The sequence below is a fragment of the Pseudopodoces humilis genome, chromosome 11 (assembly GCF_049639895.1).
Source record: "Pseudopodoces humilis isolate 2021_Gansu_Grassland_sample_001 chromosome 11, ASM4963989v1, whole genome shotgun sequence".
Taxonomy (NCBI): Eukaryota; Metazoa; Chordata; class Aves; order Passeriformes; family Paridae; genus Pseudopodoces; species Pseudopodoces humilis.
Window position 1 is genome coordinate 5424133 of NC_142210.1, and position 24062 is coordinate 5448194.

General features: G+C 50.9%; 1 protein-coding gene across 1 annotated transcript in view; it reads right to left on the reverse strand.

The window, feature by feature from the left end:
- Window positions 1-24062, reverse strand: part of EPHB1 (EPH receptor B1) — a 77413-nt gene that overhangs the window by 31263 nt on the left and 22088 nt on the right. Inside the window, exons 2-3 of the mRNA XM_014258300.2 lie at window positions 21174-21238; window positions 16625-17306 (exon numbers count right to left, since the gene is read on the reverse strand). Coding sequence (XP_014113775.1) covers window positions 16625-17306; window positions 21174-21238 — 747 coding nt within the window. The remainder of the gene's footprint in view (window positions 1-16624; window positions 17307-21173; window positions 21239-24062) is intronic.

Consider the following 24062-nt stretch of genomic DNA (forward strand, 5'->3'; position numbering starts at 1 on the left):
GGAGCTGGGGATGTGTCAGAACACACCTGAAACACACCGGATTCTTTGGAGATGCAGGAAGGGGAGGGCAGTGGTACCAGGGAACATCCAGTTGTGTTTTAATGGGAGAGGATGGAGGAGGGAATGAAGATGATGAGAGGATTGCGGTGCTATAAACAAGCCTCAGTTTTAAGTTTGAAGGCATGTTGTTGGGTTGTTGAAGAGGTTTGTTAATATTTAATTACAATTAATCCAAGTGATGCTTTGTCAAAACACCTGAACATGGCACCCTGCACCCCAGTGTCCACAGGTTTCCGTTATCACCACGTTATCACAGGCTTATCCACAAATTCCTGTAATCTGCAGACACATGGCTCTTAATTGCTATTATTACCAATTAGCTTCACTCTCCTGTAATTACACTGTGCTTGCCTAAAGCCTCCCACAGTTTCAGGGAGGAGGATGCCTTTTCCTCCCTCCCAAATATGTTGTAGGTGTAGCAGTCCCCTCTGGCTGCTGCCCGTGTTTCCCCTCTTTCTGGGGGAGCTGAACCATGAACCTCATACTGCAAACACAGCACAAACCCCCAGGGCCCTGCAATGCCATGGTGGGATCCATAATCCTTCACATGGCAAACCTGTAGTCCAAGTGCAAGGCTCAGATGGAGGACTCAAGCCCAGGAGGGAGCAATAAATCACCTCACTAATGCCAGTACAACATTTGCCCTAATTTAAGGGCTGCTCCAAGAGTTTCCCAGAGCTGGCAAGACTTGCATCCATGATAGTGTGCTGGACAAGTGGAGGATGAGGCTCTGCCTCAGCTTTCCCTTGGGAAAGGGCTTTTTCTGCAGTGCCCAGGCTATAGCACAACCCACATCTCTTCAGCCCGGAGGAGAATTAATTGATTGTTGATTATGGGGGCTGGATAAGATTAATGATGTGCTTAACTATCCATTTCCTCACATTTAGGCACCAGGGGTGTGTTTGTAAACGCTGAGGCACAGAACTCCTCCGTGCTGCTCAGCAGGGAGGATGCTCAGCACTTAACCCCCCTCACAACTCAAAGCTGCCCACGGATCCATCATCCTGCCTGCACACCAGGAATGCAGCACATCCCAGGTGTCAGTTTGCCAGCAGGACCCCTTTTCCAGGGCTGACATGTCTGGGGGTGGGAGAGAACATCATTGAGAGGCTGGTGAAACTCAGGCTTCTTGCAGCAAGACATCATCAGTGGAAGTTTGGGGGAAAAGAGCTGTGAGTTGCCGTCATGTCCAAGGGGTGATTGTAAGGATGTGGCCACAGGGCTGGATACAAATAGGAACTCTCAGCCAGAGCTGAACCTCTCCTACCCATCCTCAAAGGCTCGGAGGAGGGATGTGTCACGTCTCACACAAGGCAAACACCCAGTGAAGGCACCACAAAGCTGTGTCCCCACTGCCACCTCCCTCTGCAGCTCCCAGAATCACAGAATCTGGGAATCACAGAACCACAGAACCACAGAACCTCAGAATCTGAGAATGCCAAAACCACAGAATCACAGAACCACAAAATATGCTGAGTTAGAAGGGATCCCCAAGGATCATCTAGTCCAGCTCCTGGCCCTGCACAGACACCCCAACAATCCCACCCTGTGCATCCCTGAGAGCAGTGTCCAAATGCTCCTGGAGCTCTGGCAGCTGTGGGGCTGTGTCCATTCCTTGGGGAGCCTGTTCAGCAGGATGGATTATGGAAGCACATGTAGCACACAGCAGAACTATGGGGACTTTTTACTGCTTAACACTCTCCTGTATCCTGCATCATTGTACTTCAGGTGCCAGGAGTCCTAGAAAGAGCCAGAGATAAGCAGGATCTCCCAGCTCATGCATCCCTGCTCCTGCCTGAGGCAAGCCACTCTCACAGCCTCTGTGGAAAGGGTGCAAGTGTGGGGATATTCAAGCACGGGGGTATCCAAGCATTTCACTCTCAAACTAAATCCTCTCAGCACCTGGAACTTGCAATTTTTAATTACTCTCTCAGGGAATCTTAAGTCAGAAGAGTAAAAGAAAGAAGAAAAGAAGAAAGAAAGGAGACACCGCATCTACATTAACTTGCTCTAGAGCTCCCTGGGGATGCAGAGTGGCATTTTTCCTTCTCAGATTTTAAAATAGGAGCTTCTCCAAGGAATTGCAGACTCAGCAGCGATTCAGAGAGCCCTGACCTGCACCCTCACAGGCACCCTGCAAACCAAGTCAGCCTCATCAGTCCCATGCCCCTCTGTCCCTGTTGTGGCATAGCTAACCCCATTTTCTGGGTATCCCCAAATCCACACTTTTTTTTGGGTTCCCTTCTGGGTCCGTCACCTTTCCAGAGCAATCCCAGTGTCTTTAAGCACTCCTGTGGCACTCTGGAGCAGCAGGTGATGAAAAGCTGTGTTAGAAGCAGCAGCGCTGCACAAGATGATGCCCTCAAGCAAACTGGAGGTGTGGAGAGCACTGTCAGGTGTAAAGGCACTAAAGAGCCTGGATGATCCAGCCTTGCTCCAAAAAGATATGTGGAAGCACCTACCAGCACCCCTGGGAGATGGGCAGCAGGGTTAGAGGACAGCACAGGTCAGGAAAAAAAGGAGAAACTGTGGCTCACTGCATTTGCAGCCTGCCAGAAAGAGATTCAAGGCCCCCCCATTCTGCAAACAGTAATTTATCTTTAAGAAAAAATACTGGCTCCTCAACCCAACACCTTGCCTTATGAGCCTTGTGCATGAGGCTCATAATTTTCTGATAAATCCCCCCAGAAAAGGGAGAAGATGCTTGCTAGAAACTCCTTGCGCATTTTGTAGACACTATTGACACAGAATCTATATTTAAATAAATTAAAAAATAAAATAAGGGAAAAAAACATCAGTTTTTGAGCCTTCAAACTGGTTAGCCCCAGAGCTGAGTGTTTTAAAATTCTCTCCTTGCCATCCTGCTGTCACCCTGAGCGGCCGAGATGCCGGCTAGAACACCCTCCCAGACACTTTCAGCCGAGAGACACCACCCAGGCATATAAACACCCACATGAAATTGTGTGCTACAGGAAAGTGTCATTGCAAGGATGCTGTGACGACAGGGGCAGGCACTTGGCACGGCTCCCCAGGGCTCCTGCTTGCCCTCCGGGGCAGTGCCGGGGCACTGCTGCCACCCTGTTCCCTGGGGACACACAGACCCCCAGTCCATGCATTTGGGCTTCAATGCCTTTGATATGACGATGACACAGGCAGCAAGTTGGGGGGAAAAGCAGCAGAATTGGGCAGGTTGTCACCCACAGGCAGGCGTTGTCATCTCCCACCTTCAAAGGGTGACAAGGGCACTGCTTTCCCACCCTGCTTTCATCTCCCTCGTTATCCTCCCTGCACGCATCCAAGCAGGGAGCAGGCACATGGTGCTGGAGCTTTAATTGCATCCCTACATGGGGCTTTCCTGTCATCTCTTCCCTCCTGCCTCTCTGCTGGGGAGGGGGCTGGCAGATTGTTTTGTGAGGATTTTGCCCCCATACCTACTTTTTAATGATCTGATTGTCTTTTCTATTAAGCCAAGTGTTTCTCAAAGACATCTCAGCCTGGCACGGCCACGGGGAGCCCAGCAGGCAGCCAGCAGCGCCGGGGGTGCTTTGCCATGCTGCCCTCCACCAGGCATCCACAAATTAATCCAGAGAGCTTTCCATACTGGGAGCAATGCCAAGCCAGGAGAGCTGGGAGGGGACCTGTGTCCCACCTTCCTGACCATGCCAAGAAAGGAGACTCAGCCCTTAAGCACCTGTCAGCTGCCAGACCCCAGCATCCAGGCCCCAGTGTAGGAAGAAGAGTGCGACCCAGGTGGAAGAACAGGGAAATCCGAGCATTCCAGCCCTGAAATATCCTCCTGCTCCCAAGGAGGGAGCTCTGCACAGGACCCCAAGCCATGCCAGAAATGGCATCACATGGGAACAGGACATCCCTGCAGAGCCTTGTCCCCAGATCCTTGCCCCAAAACCTCATTTCGGTGCTAACTTGACCATTTTGCAGCCAAACGCACAAATCTTGGATCACCCAGAGATGCTCCTGCCTCGAGGCCATCCAAATTACAAACAGCACCCACCCCATTGTGTTCCCTTCTTTCAGCACTGTATAGGCAGAAACTCATGAGATAAACTCATGAGATAAACATGAGCTTCCCAGCATCCGGGCTGGCATCCTGTGCGCACAGGCTCCGTCTCTCCCGCTGCACGGAGGAATGCGGCCCCTGCTCCGCGTGAAGCAGCCGCTTAATTAAACCAGCCCTCCACCTCGGGAGGAATAGGCTTAGATCTGCCTTGGGACACATGTAAATTAAAGTCAGAGCTGGCCTGCCATGGTTTATTCATGGAGGGAAGTAAAACTCAATGTGGTTTTACCTTTCTCAGAGTTTTTTTTTTCTTTCTGCTTTTCTTCTCATGGATGAGAAATCAATTGGAGCAGGGCAGGATTTCAAAGGTGCTTGCAGAGTAGGGAGCTGTGCAAAGCATATTAGAGGCAACAGGATTGGATGCATCCCTGTTCACCCCTCCCAAAAAACCCAGCCCTCGCCCCAGAGGAGCAAATACCTGGTTGATGGAGCGAGGTGCTCACAGACTGAAATACTCACCAGAGTAAGCCCCGCGTGCTTCACTGGAAGCAAAATGCAGTCAATGCTCACCCAGAAGCAGTCTTCCTACAGAAAGGCTTGCTTGGAAAAATTAAGGGTCTCTGGATGCAAAGGAGCTTCAACACCAACTATTTAGGTGACATCATGGCCCTAAACAAGGAGTTTAAGCAGGGCATGGAAGCAGCTGGTTCAGGCTCTCATGTGCTCACCGCCTGCAGCTTCCCAACAGGTCTATGCTCACCCATTTAACCACCACTCTGGGCTTCACTCTCTCTGTTTTTCATGGTTGGGGGAATTTTGAAGGTCTGAAGAGAAAATCTGTCCCAGATGGATGCAAAGAGAAGAGCAGGCACGCCCTGGGCAGACGGTGCAGCGGGGCTGCCAGCTTGCCACGGAGCAGGGAACTCACTTCTCTCTCCAGAACAGCCAGAAGGGGGGTAAAAAAACCAACACTTGTCATGGTCACTTTTCCAAATCACAGTTCTCCCACTCAGGTTTTGTTCTGTTTTAGTTTCCACTGGGCTCCAGGCTCACTGCCCAGTCCCATGCCACAGCTCCCTCACCACAGCTCCACTTCCTTGCCATAAACCAGCCACTTTGAGTGATCAAACTGAATAAATTAAACTCCAGACAATTCATACACATACACAGGGAGGTTCAGAGCAGAGAGAGCAGCAGACACATGGCCATGGAAGTATCAGGCACAGGCTGCTCTTCACCATCCTCACTGCCCCAGCTCATTATTCTGAATCAACAAATGAAAAAGGGATGAAGCTGTCATCTAGGATTTCATGCTATTTAACCTCCTTATAGTCTTCTCTAAAAACAGATTTAGCAGCTGCAGCCTGGCACAGGCTCTTCCCTCTGCCAGGGCTGCCGTCCCTGCAAGCAGGAGCTTCCAGTGCCTAAAGGGGCTCCAAGGGCCTGGAGGGACAGGACAAGGAGAAAGGGCTTTACATGGACAGAGGGGAAGGTTAGATTGGATATTGGAAAGACATTCTTGGGTGGTGAGGCCCTGGTACAGATTGCCCAGAGAAGCTGAGGCTGCCCCATCCCTGGAAGTGTCTAAAGCCAGTGCCTCACCACCATCTGTCATCCACAATGAACCTCACAATAAGTTTGGAGTAAAAAAAATGGGGGAGTGAGATTCAGGCCAGGACTTGCATCCCAAAAACACAACCCCCAGAGATGTTCTTCCCCCACTCCTGCCATCAGGCTCCATGGAGAATTATTTTTTTCTCTCATGAACTGCAGCAATGTGGAACTCCAGAGCTGACAGACACAGACTGGAAGAGCTGATACTTCCATGTGCCACCTCACCCAGCACATCATGTTCACCCCTCAGTGCCTGCATGAGCCATGGAGCCACTTCATCAACAGAGCTCAAACAGGCACCAAAATTCCTGGAGGATCTCCAGGAGAAGCTCTTCCCCCAGGTACAGAGCCGCTGGCAGGGGCTGTGGTTAGAAGCCCCCTGAAGAAGATGCATCTTTCCTCTGCGGCTAGGGATTTTGGGAACCACTGATGTCACTCCATAATTCCAGCCCCTTTTCTAATTGGGAAATCGGGGTGGCATCACCATGGGGCTCCCCAAAGCACAGTCCCCTCCTGGCTGGGAAGCAAATATCTCCCATCCCTAATAGGAACTAATTAAGCACCTCTTCGTCCTTCTTCAGCTCATGCCATGCAGTGTCCCCTCGACCTAGAGAACATCAAGTGCTCATTAATTACATCTGAAGTGGTTCCTTGTTAGTGCTGACACCGTGAAGGAAGAGTCACCCCAGGATGGGGCTGGGGAGAATTTCAGCCACAGGGCCAGGCTGGCACTGCCGGCACAGGCAGGGACATGGGGGGACACAGCCTCCCTGTGTCCCTGCCACAGCACTGCAGGACATGGTGCCTTGGGTCCCACTGGAGTGCTGAGATGTCCCAACATGGAGCAGGAGGACACTGCCATCCTGGTGGAGCTGAACCGTGGGGGGCTGTGGTTTGGCTGACTGCTTAAGGACTAGGCCCAGGAATAGATTTGCCATGGGAGGACCTCCCAACCAAGGCGTATTCCTCATCCGCCCCAAGAGTGCCATGCATGGAATTAATTAGAAAAACAATTAAGAGAGCTTCCCAATGAATATTTATAGTAGAACAAGCCACAATTACTATTCCTGGGAGGAAAGGCACCTTCCTATCCAGCTGCAGAGATGAGAGAGGACACACAGCACCAGCAAGGGTGACACCTTTGAAAAGCCCTTCCAGCCAAGCCCTTCCATTCTTCCATGATTCCTCCACTGATGCTTCCATGATTCCTCCACTGACTCACCCCAGTGCCACAGTGGGGAGGGCAGGCTAGCTGCTCTAGACAGGGCAAGGACCTCCTGCAAGCAGTGTGAACACTCTGGCACTGTCCATTTTGGTGCCACCACTGGGGACAGGACAGATGCCCAGAGCTGCAGGGTGGAAGAACATTCACTGACTCCCACCTCTGAGCCCAGACAGCTTCTCCCTGCCTAAATTTCCACCTGTGTCTATGCTGGTGATAGAAGAAGCAGGCACAAGGGAGTGGTCTCCTCCATCCTCAACATCTGGTACACATAAGTCAAAGCCACCCGAGATTGCAGGGATTTACTGTACGTAGGCAGCTCTGGAAGCTTTTCTTAGCTGTGAAACATAATTTGCACCTTGGGCTCTCTAAGAATAAGTTGTCTTCAATAATAACACATGATTAAGAGCTCAGGAGCAGATCCAATGTGAAGCAGGAGATCTGTGATAATCCCAGGTCTCTCCTGTCCCCTTCCTCCAGCACTGCCACCCTCGCTTGCCTGGTGTGCTGAAACAGATGTCCACGGCAGAACCAGGAGATTTGGGTTTACACACAGAATGACAGTCCCTGAAAACACTGAGACAGCCAGAGAACCTTTCTGCCATGCCCAGAACTGTTTCAAATTCCCTGTTTTGCATCAGTGCAAAACCCATAAACATCAAAGTAAACCCTACTTGTGAGGAGGGTGACCAGGACCCTCTGCACCATGGAGGGGACACATGCCAGCGTGCACCAACCCCCACCAAAGCTATGTCCAAGGCCAGGGCAGATCTGTTGAGCCTGGATGTAGTATGTATTATAATAAAGTACAAAATAAAAATTAAAAGCATAAGTCAGTATTGTGTCTCTTCTCAAGGGCAATTTCCTCTCTGGGCTGCAGACCTGGCAAAGCCACTTGAGACAGGATGGAAATTCAATTCATTATTCCCCCTGTATATAATTTTCCAGGATGCCCCTGCATTTACAGACAAGTTTTAGGCAGCAAAGTCCAGAGACCAGACCTGAGGCTGGAGCTCTCCACCTCTAGCTTGGCACACAGTTCTGTGCCCCACACTCCACAGCTCTCCCCAAGAAGAGTGAGGAGATGGCAGAGCTCTGCCTGCACCGACCAGAGCATCACCCCAGAGAGCCCCCAGGGCAAGGAGGGATGAGACAAGAGAAGGACAGCGTTATCCCAGGAATTGCTCCCTGCTCACAGGGGTGCTGCTGCTGGGAGCCCAGCTATGCTCAGGCAGGATGCAGTCACACTGAGAGCATCAAGGTGACCAGCTCCTACTCCAGTCCACAGCTCTCCTGCCTCAAATCCATTTCATACAATAAATGTGACACAAGCAGATGAGTCCTGGGCTGAACACAAAAACTAAGGGATGCAGCTCCCTCCATGCCATTAATGACATTTTCATGGCTGCTACTGGAGCCTAGGGGGGGAGAACAGTAATTTCCCCCTGGGGTGGGTGCAGAACTTAATTTGGGGTGCCCACAGCTCTGGTTTGATGCTCTCACAGCGAAGTCACGGAGGTTCCCTGCCCATGAGTACTGCACTGGCTGAAGACGGATGGGTTTTCCCATGGCTCCTCCAAAGGCCTGTTTGAGAGCTTTGATTTAATCACCCCGCTCCTCTCTCCACGCATCCTCTGCGATCCGAGGCAGCAGGCGTGACAAATGACCACTTGTAACACACTCGGAGCTGACACCCACGGCACCGCTCCATTTGTCACCACCCGAGCGCACGGCGGGGCTCGGAGAGGGGAGCAAATTAAAACCTCGCTCTCTGCACTGATTGCTTTTCCTCATCCTAGCGGGCTCCGTCCTTCCTCAGCAGTGTCCCAGCTGGCACATCCAACCCACACAAACCTCCTTAGACAGCCAGGGGAAAGCAGGGCAACTCATTCCACCTGGCCAATGGATTTTTCACCACTCTGGGTCTCTCACTTACTAAAGTATCATCTGTGAAGGGCTGTTTCCACAAGCAGGGGTTGCAGGAGACCACAAAGCCCAACTACAGCACAACTCAGCTTCCAAATGATGCCTTGCACAGGGGAGTGGTGATTAGTTATCTCATGGCTTGAGGGGGAAAATTCATTTTACTATTATAGAATATCACAGAATCATTAGGTTGGAACAGCCCTCCAAGGTCATTGACTCCAAACATTAACCCAGCACTGCCAAGGCCACCACTAAACCATGTCCCCAAGTGCCACATCCACACAGCTTTCAAACACTTCCAGGGATAGTTATTCCAGCACTTCCCTGGGCAGCCTGTTTCAGGGCTTGGCAGCTCTTTTGATGAAGAATTTTTTCCTAATTCCCAATCTAAACCTGTTGAGGCCATTTGCCCTCCTCCTGTCCCTGTTCCCTGGGAGCAGAGCCTGACCCCATCTGGCTGCCCTCTCCTGTCAGGGAGTTGTGCAGAGCCACAAGGTCCCCCCTGAGCCTCCTCTTCTCCAAGATGAGCCCCCGCAGCTCCCTCAGCCTCTCCTGGTGCTCCAGCCCCTTCCCCAGCCAGGGTAAAAACTCTTTTTTATGTTTTAAATTATTACAGTTATCCTACTGGCAGAGACACTGGTGCCTGGAGCGCGCCATGGGCTGTAGGGTGCAGCACAGCCCCAAACATGGATGAGATTCCCACCCGTTGGCAAGCAAACCGCAGCAAGAAGAGCCATTCCCAAAGGAGTTCTCTCGTGACTGTAAAAAAAAACCAGAACAACCAACCTAAAAAAAAAATAAAAAAAAAGGAAAACGTTATAGAAAGGTTTTAAAAGACCCTGGCTGAGTCACTGGGTTTGCCAGGTGCTGGCTGTTTGCAAACAAGGGTGGAACAATGCGGGTGCCGGACATGGGCCGGATCTGGCGCTTCCTTGCGGCTCTCCCATTGTCCAGGAGAACAATCCCTGCTCCTGTCGCACAGCAAAGGCCTCCGACCTGCTGGCAGCAGGGTGAGAGCCAGCTCTCCTGGGCTGGGTGTGTGGAGAAGGTTGGGAAAAATGGGTGGGTTTCACAGCCCACTGCTGCAGGGATGCTCATGAATACGCACACATGGAGCTCTGCACCCCAGAATTCCCCAACATTTCCTCAGGCTCTTCAGCTACCACAGAAAGTTTCCCAAAAGGATGGATCATTAACAGAACAAGGTTTGGAAGCAGTTTTATGCCTCCATTTGCAAACAGTCACAAGGAATGACCCTTGGGTGAGTGGGAAAATCAAAGGAGGATTTTTCTTCCTGTTCTAAGGCTGGAATCAATGTTATAAACACTCAGAAGTTCTCATGGTAGGGAAGGGAAATACAGAAACAGCCCATGGAACAATTTACGGTGGAAAAAAAATGATAAGCAGAAAAATAAAGCCATACATGGAAGCTTGTGGACCATTCCCTAATCCCTCTGAGGTCACTGCTGTGACAATCCCAGCTTGGGAATCCCAACCCTGCAATGCTCGCTTGGCCCCCACTCACACCTTGCCTGGAGTATTTTCAGTGTTTCATCCTTTTTTCTCCTTGGTCTGGATCACAGGGATGATTGGGGGACAGGGAGTGGTGGCTGTGGTGCCCAAGCCTCCTCCCTGACAGCAGCCAGGACTCATGGACCCCCCCCATCCCTGTGCTGGGGGAAGGAAAAGGGCCTGAATCCATCAGAGGCACATTTGGGCTAATAATGTCTAATTAAGAGTTTCATTAAAACCCATCACACTCATTAGGAAAAAAAGTTAACAAGGTTTTCCTGGACATTTTCCTTACAAAATTATTACAGAGGTTAATGGATGCCTTCACTAAGGCATAATTTAGGAAAAATCACACTTTTTTTCTTTTTCTTGCTCCTTTATTTTTTTTATTTTTTTATTTTTTTTGTGATTTCACTGTTTCTCCTCCACAGTGTGGCCGTGGTAAAACTGGGCTGCCTGTTCCACCCAGTGGTGGAAGCCGGGAGATCGCTTCCAGGCAAAGGCAAAGCCCCTCCAACAAAGGGGAGCATCCCTCTCTCCCTCCGGCACCGCTGCCAGGATTCGGCAGGAGCTGGCAAGAGCTGCCACTCCCCAACACAGCCCGAGCAGGGAGAGAGGCTTGGGCTGATGGGAGAGGGGCAGGAAATTTGATATTGTGACAAAAAAAACAGAAACGGAAAAAAAAAAAAAAAACAACAACAAAAAAACCCCAAAAAAAACCCAAAAAAAACCCAGCCTATTTTGAGCAGTCAGAGGTCTGTGGCTCAGCTAAGCCTGAAATAAAACACCCCCTGGACACCTTTGTTGCCGTTCAGGGTGGAAAGTGCCTCGGCTGCTCTGATTTGGGTCTAAAATCAGCTTTTGGGATGGTTAGTGGGTAGTGTGTCACAGGTGCCCAAGCCCCAGGGAGCAGAGGCACAGCAATGCACAGGGAGGAGGAGATCCACAGCACCAGCGTGCTGACATTGCCTAGTCATGGGATGCTAGGCAGGAAGAAAGCTTGAAATCCCAATTCCAACCCACAGGGAAATATTTTCCCTGGAAAAATGCTTAAATCATCATGAGCATCAGTTGCAGACGCTCCTTTCCACCCAGCTGCCACGCAGAGACCCCAGTGTGCATCAGCTGCTTGTCACAGGTTTGGAAAGGTTTGGGAACAAACTGGTTGACCTAAACCTGGTCCCCAGGAAAGAGCTTGATGAGGAAATGCTCATGGTTTTGAAGCCCAAACATTTTTCTTTGTTCCCAGCCCTTGTTCTATCTGGCCCACTTTGGGATGCTGATGGCCCTATCCCGTGCCCTGCAAAACCAAATCCAAGGGCAGGTGGAAGGAGAGAAGGGCAGGGCAAGCACGTTCTTTTTACCTCTTTGTTCTTCCCCTCCTGTCTTAGAGGATAAAATCTCAAAAAAAAAAAATCACTTATAGGCAAGGTATGCTGGAATGAGATGCTGGAGTGGTGGGGAGGAGAGGTCAGCACAGAGGCTGGAAAGATGATGATTTTCCATCATGGGAAACTGTATGGACCAGCAGATTGGATTAAAAATAAAAAATTAAGTCATCCTTAAAAGCTAAAAAAAAAAAAAGGCTTTTCTGAAGCCCCTGCCAATCCCTGGTGTGCTCACCCTGCCCCAAGCATCCAGGCAGCTGGGCATGGAGCTGCAGAACACTGGGATGGGATAGATACAGCTAAAGGCACAGGGAGCAGAGTCCTGTGTTACCATGACCTCCCTTGCTGCCATTCAACCATGGGACAAAACCAGTATCACCCAAGAAAACCTCTCCTGAGTGCCCCAAAATGGTGCAGGAGCACAGGCTGGACCATGGAGCAGGGAAAAGGCAGGCAAGGGCACAGCCAGAGACCAAAAATTCCCGTTTCTCAACACAAGCAACAATTTAATTGGGAAAACCTGACAATTCCCTTGTTCTCAGTGATAGCAAATTGTTCTACTACTAATTGCAAAATGTTCGCAATTATTTAAAAAATCACTTTATAAATCACATTGTTTCCAATCTTCTGTGATGGATAAGTAGAGGAAATCAATAATTATCACCAGGGCTGCTCAGCAGGGGCGGCGGATAAAAGGGGAACCAGCATGGAGCTGCTCACTCCTCAACATTCAAGGTCGGACGTGCCACTCCCACTGCTCCTTTCCCCAATCCATTCCTCCACACAAAAGGCAGAAGAGAAGGACAAACACAGAAAGGAGACAGAGAAATCAAAGGGATGAAGGAGATCAGGATAAACCCACACAGAGCTTTGGCAAAGGCTGGGCAGAGCCCAGCAGATCGGTCAGCAGGTGAGGAAGGATGGGGGGACCGGGCTGGAGATGGGATGGAGGAGCGGCTGCTGTGTGGAAAGCCAGGGATGCCTGGAAGCAAGGCTGCTTGATGAGGAGCCTTTGTATTGCAGGCAACACAGCCCAGCTTTGCTCTTGTTTTGTGGGGTTTATTTTGATTTTTCCCCCCTGCCAGGTCAGATTTCCAGCGGCTGTAGCAGACAGGCCGGCAGCAGCAGATTGGAGGCTCCCGAACGCGCCAGCACAGGAATTTGCCAGGAGGGGAAAACTGAAAGTGAGACAAGGCCGGGAAGCAGCAGGACTGCTCTCTCACCCCTTCTTCCTGGGTTTATAAATACAACACAGAAATTCAGCACAAAGTGAGTTCAGTCCCAGACTTTTTCCTTCTCTGTGCACCCGAGTTAGTGCCCGGCCCTGGGAAGGTCAGAGAGAAAGCCAGCACAATTCCAGCAGGCAGAAATGCAGTGCCCAGTCCTCAAAGTCAATAGGGATAAAAGCCAAGAGACACAACTGCCAACATTCTAGTGAGGGGTTCCTTTGCCATCATCAGGTTTCAAACACCAGGAGAGAAAGGGTTTAACAATCTTCCTTGAGGAGAAAAAGCGAAATCCACCCAGCACGCTCATCCAAGGTTTCCCCCCCCTCCCAGTGATCCCTGCTGCCACCTTCCCTCCCACCTCCTCCCCAGCACGATGATGCATTGCCCCTTGACCACACCAGGAAGCCGTAAAGCAGGGCTGAGGGACAGGGCAGAGCAAGACGAATGGATTTAATATCAGCCCGAGGAGAGCGTGGGCTCTCTCGCACACCGAGTGAATTATTCATTTGGGATTCAGGCAGAGCCTCCATCTCACACTGACCCACCGCCCCCACGGGCATGGGGTGTCCAAGAGGACGGGCTGGGCAGCCCACTGGGCTGAGAGCTGCGCCAGGGAGTCGGTGCCAAAGCAGCCTGGGATGGGAACAAATAATCCACTTTGTGGCTGATCCACAAAGACAATTCCCCTCCCTCCCACGCCCATCCTGGCACGGCAGTGGTAGCAGCCCCCATCCTTCTGATGACCCCCAAAACACGAGGATAATCTCCTCAGGGCTCTGAGTACCCCAATGAAGACGACGTTGTGCCTGTGTGTCCCTCGAGCCATAAGTGCCGCTAAAAGCCGGGGTTAATGAATCCCTGAGTGGTCCGAGCTCCACTGTCAGCAGGAACCCACTCTGGTCTAATGGCCCCCTGACAGGCACAGCCTCCTTCCCAGGGGAGCGAGGATGAGACGGAGCTGGGGGAGCTAAACAATCCAAACCTATCTTTTTCCCCACCACGCAGGAATTAAGCCTATTTTTTGAGCTTTCAAATACTGAGGGATTTTCTTTTTTTGGTTTTTTTTCCTTGGTGACAATTCCCACAGGCTTGTTAAGTGTCTCATCTCAGGCTGATGAAGGCTTGGAGCAGATGTCAGGAGTGTGTGCTTCCCAGCAGCCAGGGTGCAATCCCAGCACCTTCCCTGCCAGGCAAACCAGGCAGAGGAATACAACCTTTCAGAGAAAACAAAGTCATATAGAAAATCAAGGAATATTTATTTCTAAACTTTGCAATGTTCCACCTCCTGCCCAACAACCTTCATGAAGGGCAGCAGTGGGCTTAGGTCTTCCCTGGCCAGCTCCAAGGTCCATGGGGATACGAGAAGGAGCTTGATGGCCAATGAACTACCACAGAGCCAGAGTCCAACCCAAGGTCAGATTTTTATTCAAACAAAGGTAATTTTCCAAAATTCCTGATGTTAACCCCAGATCAAGCTTTTTGGAGGGGTTTTAGTGAACTTCAAAGGGATGGGGGATAGATTGGATTTGGGTTCCTCAGCAGCACTGAGCAGGGCCTTCAGACACACAGGTCTCATGCAATCCCAGCCTTTTCTCTGTCCTCCTAACACAGGAACTGGAAAATACTCAACAGGACTGGCAAAGGGCAGACATCAGAGCTCTCCTCCACAGACAACGTCTTACCAGCACCCATGGAATCATCAAACAGCAAATTCCTGTCATCACAGACAAGCCTGGCACCATTTAACACCCACTTTCCCTGCACCCACAGTGTACTCTGGTGCCTTTCAGGATCATACATACTGCCAGTCAATCTATAAAGGATATTTCTACTCCTTGGAGCTGCCAGGATCCCTAATCTTTGCCTCAAGGAGTCTGAATACAAAGCACACTCCCGTGCAAAGGCAAAACACTCACCAGGAGCTCAGCAGTTTCTCCTCAGGGATCAGTGCTGAGGAGCAGGAACACAGCTAGACACAGGCACCAGGGCACAGAAAACCCAGCAAATCCCCAAGACCCCAAGTGGGGTCTGCCTGGTGTAGCTTGGACAGCACGAACACTTCACAATCCTTGTGGAGTTTGCACAAGAAAAGGAAACAAGAAAAGCCATGGAGATGGGTCTGACACCCACCCTCAGCAGATTTGCTCCCATGCTTCTCGTCCTGCTGTTGTCAATCCTCTCCCCTTCCCATGAGAAGGTGCATCACAGTCTTCCCAGGGGTCAAGAGCACTCAAGACCCCACCTTCCTCCAGCTGACAGAAAGGTCAACACCACCAAAATCCACGGTTTTACACTGTCACTGTTTTCCTCCATTTCTGGCAGTGACATTACTTCCCAATACCAGTGTTTAGCTAAAATTAGTATTTGTTTTGCCATGATGATAAATGTCATTTTGCCACATAACCACGTGTGCTTTCTGTGTGTTTGTTCAACAGCAGAGGAACGCCCCACCAGAAACGCTTGGTTTGCAGGGAGCCCTCCCTCCAACTGAGTGCTTCGGCTCCTCACAGGAATCTCCTGGTGGGAACAAAACCACACGAAGGCTCAGCCACAAAACTCACAGAAATCCCTCAGCCATGCTGTTTGAGAAAGGATTCTGGGGGCTTTCTGATTGCTGGAGCCCTGGCACAGGAAGCTGTCACCACCCCCATCTTGGCCAGGTAGGAATGAGGCTTTGCGTGGTGAAAACCTACACAAGTTCCCAGGTTTAGAGCAAACCATCAAACAAGCTTCTCCACAGCCTGAATCCCAGATTTGCTATTTTCACATATCCAGTGTGTTACAGGTGGAGAAGAAACACCTTGAGGGACTCCCCAGGGAGCATCACAGCCAAGCCTGGTGGTACACACATTCCCCCATCTGCACCAAAAGAGATCCAAGTTGGACCTCTTCCCATCACGACATGCCAAAGCAGCCCTTAAGCACTTTGACCTTCTCCTTCTTCCCAACCCTTCCTTGTCCTGGTGCTGTTGACCTTCTTGAAGCTATTTGGAACTAATAAAATAGGGTGGGCACAAAGCCCTCTCACCTCCTTCCAAGCAGTGTGCAAAACCAATACCTTAATTTGGGAGAGAAGGAAAGGGCGGCCAACAGAAAAAAAAGACCAACATTCCAATGGTATTTGAGAAATATTCACCACAAGGGTAAAAGGAGGTGAAAAGCAGTGAGCACTGTTTCCATATTTATAACCTCACACTGCAGGACTCCAGCAGGCAGCAGCATGCTGGCAGCATGGCTGGGGAACCCAAAAACCAGCAGAACAATTCCAATTAACACCGAGAATCAGAGCAGCCCCACGGCAGCCGGGCCTCATGGCAGCTGCCTGGCTCTGCCATGGAAATAACGAGGCAGATGAAAGAGTCTGTCCAGCGAGCGCAGCACTTTGAAGGCACCACATCACAGAGATGACTTCCAGCAGGGTAGGAACAGCACCAGCACCACCACCTGCGCCATCACCACACTGCTCACCAGGTCTGGCCACTGACCAGAGCACATTGAGAAACCACAGTGACCGCTGCTCCCAAATTTCTACCTGCTCCCTGGGGCAAAATCACATCAGGGGAAGTACTGCCCACTGCACAAAACAGTTTGTTTGGGGACAAACGATTTGCACTAAAACAAACACAAAGGGCTTGTTGTCCAAAGCCAACCTTACCTTTGCAAGCCACGTTGTTCTCGGGCTCATAGCCAGCCTTGCAGGTGCAGCGGCCGATGGGCACCATCCACTCGCCGTCGCCATTGCAGTACAGCTTGATGGGGACGTCCACCTCCTCGGCATTGGGGATGCAGGTGCCACGTGCCGTCACCAGAGAGGTGCTCTCGGCACCTGTCATCGTCTCTGGGAAGATGGCGAAGTTCTGCACCACGCTGGGGCACTTCTTGAAGAAGACCCTGACAGACAGCAGAGACATGCAAGCCCCATAGTCCTGGAAAGCCAGGTAAAAGCCATTGCGGGTCAGGGGCCCGAAACTTCTCACTTCCGTGTTCACCTTCATCAGCCGGCCCCCAAAGTCCACCTGGGAGAAGCTCTCGTCAGCAGCAATGGTGTCCACTTTGAGGTAGGGCGCCTCCGTCCAGAAGGCAGACTTCTTGGTGGCAATGACAGAGTCTGTCTCGTAGTAATAGAGGTTGAAGGTCTCCTTGCAGGAGCCAGGGACGTTGGGGAGGCTGCTGCAGTCCCGCACAGTGAAGCGCATCTCGGTGTAGATGCGGTGAGCCCCGCGCCGGTTGATGAAGGTGGTGAGGAGCCAGTTGTTCTGGTTGGGCTCGAAGACGTTGCACACCTGGTACGTACGGATGGTGTTGAGGTTCTCGTCGTAGCCACTGACTTCTTCCCACTGCAGAAAGGAGCAGGGAGAAGTGGTGAGAAGGAGGAAGAGGGAACTGCCATGGCCGCTCAGCCTGCACAGGCCAGGGCTGGAAGGACAATCCCAAAGCTCCAAAGGGGACGAGGAATGTGGTTATGGGCACGCAATGTGATGCATATGCAGGAACACCAACCAGACTAGGACCACAAGAAATCCCCACCCTCTTACCCCTCCATGCCTCTCCCCATTTCTCCCAATTGATGTTAAAATGTCTTTTCATGTGGACAACTCCCTTATCTACACTGAGAGGATGTAAAAATGGGAAGAAAGATGGCCCCGGCATCTGGAGGCAGGAGGAAAGGCAGCACATGAGGCTACAGCTTCATTAAAGCCCGAGCCAGTACGTGGGCTGGAGAGCAAGCCTGACCCCGAGCTCCTGGCACAACGGGATCATTTCCCCCGGCAAAGAAAACCAACTAAATAAAACATTACTGCTGTGGAGAGAGGGAATATAGATTCGCAATTCGATTTATAGAAGGGCATTAATATAATCCAGGCTACAATTTCAATTAAGGGACAGCGGCAAACTGTGAATAGTCTATGATGGCATTAGAGTCCTACAGACAGATTTACAACCTCATAATCCATTCATTTTAACTAATCCATGTTTACAGTCTCCTCATAACAGCATTATTCATATGGCAATCTTTAAGCAGCTCCCTCAGTATCAGGGATAATTTCCAGGAGCGATGCTGCAGCAGCGTTCACGCCTGTGTTTACACAGGGCACAACGGGTGATGCCACCCTGCCTTGTCACACTGAGTCCTGACAAGCTGATGCACCACAGCCAACCCTGAAACCTCACAGATTTTTCCCCTCTTCCCTTTTCCATTGAACAACCACATTTCTCAACTCATCCCCAAGCTTTCCTCCTGTGAAGAACAGCCTTGATGTAACAGAACACAGGTTTTTGCTTTGTTTTCAAAGCAGGGTCCTCCTCAGGCTGCCAACAAGTGCAGCAGAACATTCATTCCCAGGCCCACCTACTCAGCTCTGCTACACTTAAGCCAAGATCAGAACCCAAGGTTGTGCATTGTTGTTTAGCCATGGTTACCAAACCAGCATAAAAGCCGCCCCCATCCAGCCCAGTGCTCTTCCTTCTCATCCCATGCCAGGAAAGCGCTGCAAAATCCCCCCTCCCCTGTGCACAAGGAGTGGGGATTCAGTGCCCCTTCATTACCAGACACCTTTTCAGAGCAGGAGCTGTACAATTCTCCCCAACCAAGGGGGTTGCAATTGTTTGCTGTTCCCACCTGGGCTTTGCATTACAGCCCAGCCTCCAATTAAGGCCAAACAACAAGCTCTCCTCCAGCTTTAACACCAGCCCCATGGCACCTCCGTCTTCATGGCAGGAATCCTCCTCTTCGTCCTCAAAAACCTCAGAGCCTCAAAACTCAGAACCAAAACCTGCCAACAACCACTGCCTCACTTCAAGTTTTCCTGCATTTAGGAACAGCGTGAAATGCATTTTCCAAGGGCCAGACCCTGGCACTGCCTTGTGCATCCCTTGGGTTGAGTACTCCAGGGAGCAGCAGGTCCCTGTGGCTGGAAGGACCCACAGTGCCAGCAGCTGCTGCCACCAATGTTTTAACAGTGACAAATACATCATTTCGATGAGATACTACTAAATAATTCACAGGGAGCTGGGGATTATGTCAATGTTGTTCTCTGTCTCCACCAAGATTTAAAGCACGTCCATCAGGAAGAGAAGGAGGAGAGCCCACATCCTGCCACAGCCCATCCTGGGAGACCACAGCCCCTGCAGCCTGGCTGGCATCAGGCCCCAGCATGAACATCAACAGCCCCCTCTCCGAGCCTGGGCCAGGTCTGTGAGCTGGGGTCAACAGCCCCTCTGGGAGCTCAGCATGCCATGGGGAGAAGCAACCACCCAAAGGGACCCAAAGCCTGCACAGAGCCCATGCCAATGGCAATCCAGGGACAGGAAAGGTGGGTCATCAAATCCCTGTGCCTCCAGCCCCAAGAGAGATGAGAGCAGCCTCAGAGAAGGAGCTGACACCCAGCAGCCGCCAGGAGCCTCTCATCCTCTCGGGAATAGCGTGACCAGCAGGACCAGGGCAGTGACCATCCCCTGTGCTGGGCACTGCTGGGGCACCTCCAATCCTGCATCCAGTTCTGGGCCCCTCATGACAAGAAGGAAATTGAGGGGCTGGAGTGTGTCCAGGGAAGGGAATGAAGCTGGGGAAGGGGCTGGAGCACCAGGAGAGGCTGAGGGAGCTGGGAAAGGGGCTCAGCCTGGAGAAAAGGAGGCTCAGGGGGGACCTTCTGGCTCTGCACAACTCCCTGACAGGAGGGGCCAGGCAGGGGGAAGTCAGGCTCTGCTCCCAGGGAACAGGACAAGTAGAAATGGCCTCAAGCTGTGCCAGGGGAGGTTGAGATTGGATATTAGGGAAAATTCCTTCCCAGAAAGGGTTGTCCAGCACTGTCACAGCTGCCCAGGGCAGTGGTGGAGTCCCCATTTCTGGAGGGCCATAAAAGCTGTCCATAGAGCTTTTGTGGCACTTGGGAATATGGGTCAGTGGTGGCCTTGGCAGTGCTGGGTTAATGGTTGGACTTGATGGTGTGAGAGGGTTTTTCCAACCTAAAGGATTCTGTGATCCTATGATTTTAGATAAAAGACTTGGCATTTTAAATACTTTGTGAGAGATTTAATAATACATGCTCCTGTAAAGTAGAAGCCTCCCCAGGAGCTCTCAGAGGAGTGAGAATTGGATGGCTGCAGGGAGGCACAGAGGGATGGAGAGATGCACACAGTGGGATGCAGGGATAGGTCTGGGGAGAGGCTTTACTCTGCTGCTCTGCAGAGTTTAAGACCACCATGCCTTACAACACAAGCTCCCTGCCTGCCTCACACAGGCTTTCAGTGACAGCAGCTGCAGGCAGCTATTTATATCCTGTCTCCATCACCTGCACATGCCCCTCCTGCATTTTTCCAGCAATTTATCTGGGCCCAGAATTTTTCCAAAGCCATTCAGTAGCAAAATACCCCAATTCAAGGGGCTCTGACATGTCTGGAGTGGATTTCATGTCTGCTGCAGGTGTGGCTCAGCTTTGGTGATGGTGTGCAAAATAATTTCTTTCAAAGACTTGGCCAAGCCAGTGACACCCAAAGATGCAGCCTGGCATCCTTTCCCCTCTGGTGCCACATCCTGGAGTCACCAGGGAGAGGCCCTGCTGCTGCTCCCAACCTGCCTGTCCCACTGTGGTGCCCATCTATCAGCTCACATCCCCTCCCACCCGCAGCTCCATCTCTCACTTTTTCTGCCAGGAGAATGTGAGTCAGGTTATTTTATGCTTCCATTCCTCAAAGGCTCATATTATATAAAAAAGATGTTTTAAGTGCCTCAGGGTGTTTGGTTCCTCATTACTTCATAAAAGTGACATTAATAGCCAAGGAAGAGCACTGCCGAGTGCAATTATGGATGATGTTCCAGGTATGAAAGCTGTTTGGAGCCTGCTAATGTTTCCTAATTACAAGCCTTTTGGCACAGGGAGAGGGAAGGCACGAGCAGGGGGATGGAGAGCAGTGATGGGGCTGAACCCTTCATGAGGAAGGAGGACAGGAAGGGGAAGAAAGAGCATGGAGATGGAGACATGCTCCATCTTCACTAAGGCGCCAGGCTTGGCTCAGGGAAGGATGCTCAGCCTGGCTCAGCCAGACAGCAATGCCCTGGCACCCCACACTAGCCCTATGGGGCACTGCTGTTCCCACTGTGACTCCTCTGGCTTCCCAAGAGCATTTTACCCCTATAAATAGTGGGGTTAAAGGCATGGACCCCCCATGATCACAAAAAGGTCAGCTGGACAAGTGGAACTTACCCCTGAAGGTGGGTTGGCGGTCCAGCCCAGCTCGGCCGTCGCCGTCCGCGTATCCATCAAAGTTTCTGAGGAAACAGAAGAAAAGGAAAGTAAACTAGTTATTCCCTAAGTTTTCCATTAGTTTCTGAGCACAGAGACATGGGAAAACACTCAGCTGCTCTCCCAGGGCATGCACCTGACCCTTGGAGAACTCAGGAATCAACAACAGCTGCCCCAACAGACTCAAGGCAGTTTTGCTCTGGAGCAAACAGTGGGGGACAAGACTCTTTGCAAGGAGTCATGGCCTGAACCCAGCTCACACTGCCAGCCCTGACCCTTCCCTGCCCAGGAAAAGAAAATACTATCACCAACACAAAAAAAGAAAAATTAAAAATCAAATGATGCTATATTTCACAGAGTCACATCATTCCCTACTTTTAGACATAAAAAAAAAGAACCAACAAAATATAGCAAGAATAATAGCGAGAGCAACACCATAAAGAAACAGATGGGGAAAACCCTCCAGGTTTTATTTATTTGTTTGCAGCAAGCAGACATGCAGATTAATTGCCTCAATTCCTGCATCCTGACCAAACAGGAGGAGATGTGCCGCTGGCAACTGGCAGAGCTGAGCATCCCCAATCCCTCCCCTTTCCTGCATGGTCCCAGGTACTCACAGCAGTGCCAGGAAAAGGGGTGCAACCAGAGAAATAAAGGTCAGTAAATAAAAATCAGCGCAGGAATCTGTGCTGCTACCAGGCTGCTGCTTTTAATCTGTCCACGGCTACTCCAGCAATCAGAGGCGGGAAACAAGACTCCGATTAATCTTCCAACCCCTCCCTTTGCCAGCCGCTCCAGGATGCGAAGCTGGACAAGCGGGACCAGGAACTCCCCACCCTGACACCAGCGATAGCCGCTCCTGAAATCCCTCCCAGGGCCCTGGGGCAGGGAGAGCAAAGCACTCCCAAGGCATGGAGTGAAAAGGAGATGGGAGCTGGCAAAGCTTCTGCACCCCAAACAGGCCCCAGGCTGCTGCGGTGGCACTGCCAGGGGTGCTCAAAGGCCACAGCCCCCTGCTTTGCAAGGTGCCAGCTGTTTCTGCTCACAGTGCCCTCAGAGAGGAGATGTTTCACTCCTGTTCCCCGTGGGAAACAGTAGAGTGTGGTGATTTTCACACTGTCACACATCACTTCGTAGTTTTCAGTCATTTTCCATTTGGCAGAAAAAAATTAAGTATCCCAGCTGCAATTACTCTCCAGTCTTGAATCATGGAATCAAGGAACATTTTGGGTTGGAAAGGACCTTAAATCCAGTTCCACCTGCTGCCAGGGGCAGGGACACCTTCCACTATCCCAGGTTGCTCTAAGTGCCATCCAATCTGGCCTTGGACACTTCCAGGGATCCAAGGGCAGCCACAGCTTCTCTGGAAAGCTGTGCCAGGGCCTCACCACCCTCACAGGGAAGGATTTCTTCCCAACATCCCATCTAACCCTGCCCTCTGGCATTGGGAAGCCATTCCCCCTGGTCCTGTCACTCCAGGCCCTTGTCAAAATGGGGCCAGGGGCTTGTGCTCCAGACCTCCAGCAAGTTTCTACTCTCACCACCCTTCACCTTCCCACCACCTCCATGCCTTCCTTCCCTTCCAAACAGCCCAGCCCCTAATTAAACAGCCATTAATCCTTGCAACAGCCCTTCAAATGAGCAGGAAGATGTGTACAGGCATAAATGGGTGTAGAGGTGCAAGTGACAGGCCATGCAAACATCTCCCAGTGCCCCCTGTCAGTGGGCTGCACTGTCAGGGATACTCTGAGAGCCCCTGAAACACTTGGTGCTCTCCTCCAAAGCAAACAGGGTGTCCCTGTGCCATGCAGGGGAAACTGAGGCAGTGGCGAACAGGGAGACACGGGGACCATGGCCAGGCTGGGACCCAAGCTGACTCATCCACCCTCTGTGATAAATAAGGACAGGCTCCATTACAGGAAAGGCACTTCTTCCAAAGGTTTATTCAGAAAGGCTTTTCACTCCATCATCTCCCTTCCTGTTGCACACACTTACAGCTTCCTTCCCTTTGACAGAGGAATGTACTTTTGATAAAGCACAGCCGCCCTGTGGGACGGCAGCACGCGAGGACCAGCTCTGCTCCGAGACGACACTCACCAGGACCCCTTCCAAAGTCTCACCCCTTCCCTCCTCTTGAGTTCCTCCCTAAAGGCTCCACATTCTGGAAGGAAAGCAGGAAGGCATAGCAGCAATGCTGAAGAAGACCTCAAAATAGCTAAGTAAATGGAAAAATTAATTAACAATAAATGAATAAACGGAAAGGAACCACAGAGAAGCTTTCACTTTGGATGTTTCTGGAGTCCCTAGGTAATCCTGTGGCCAAGGAGATCACATTCAAGAAGTTTCCACCACAGATGCAGAACTTGTGATGTAAAATGTGGAATATGTAAAATTTTCTTAAGAAAGGATGCTCATTAATGTTTGATCTTTGTAACTTTCAAGGCTGATCAACAAGAAAGGAGATTTAATCTGTGAAGCTCACAAGCTTTAAGTGATGTCCAGTGATGAACTGCCTCGTTAAGGCTTAGGACTCCACATGTTTCAATGATCTCAGTCCTAAAGGAGGTTGATAATGCTTGGGAAGAAGGATGTGTGTGATGTGGCACTGAGAGTGGGCACACAGAATGCAGAGCTTAGAGGCCACAAGGACATTTAGCAGAATCCCCAAGCCAAGGAAGAAAGTAATAAATCCAACCCAGCAATTGTGCTGAAATCAGCTCTGATGGGTAAAAGGTAATTTTAGCAGGGGCGGATCATGACCAGAGACTCACAGACCACTGACCCAAGAAACACTGACCCAAAAGAAGAGGAAGACCGAGCTAATTAGCTCTAATTAGCATGAGAAATAAG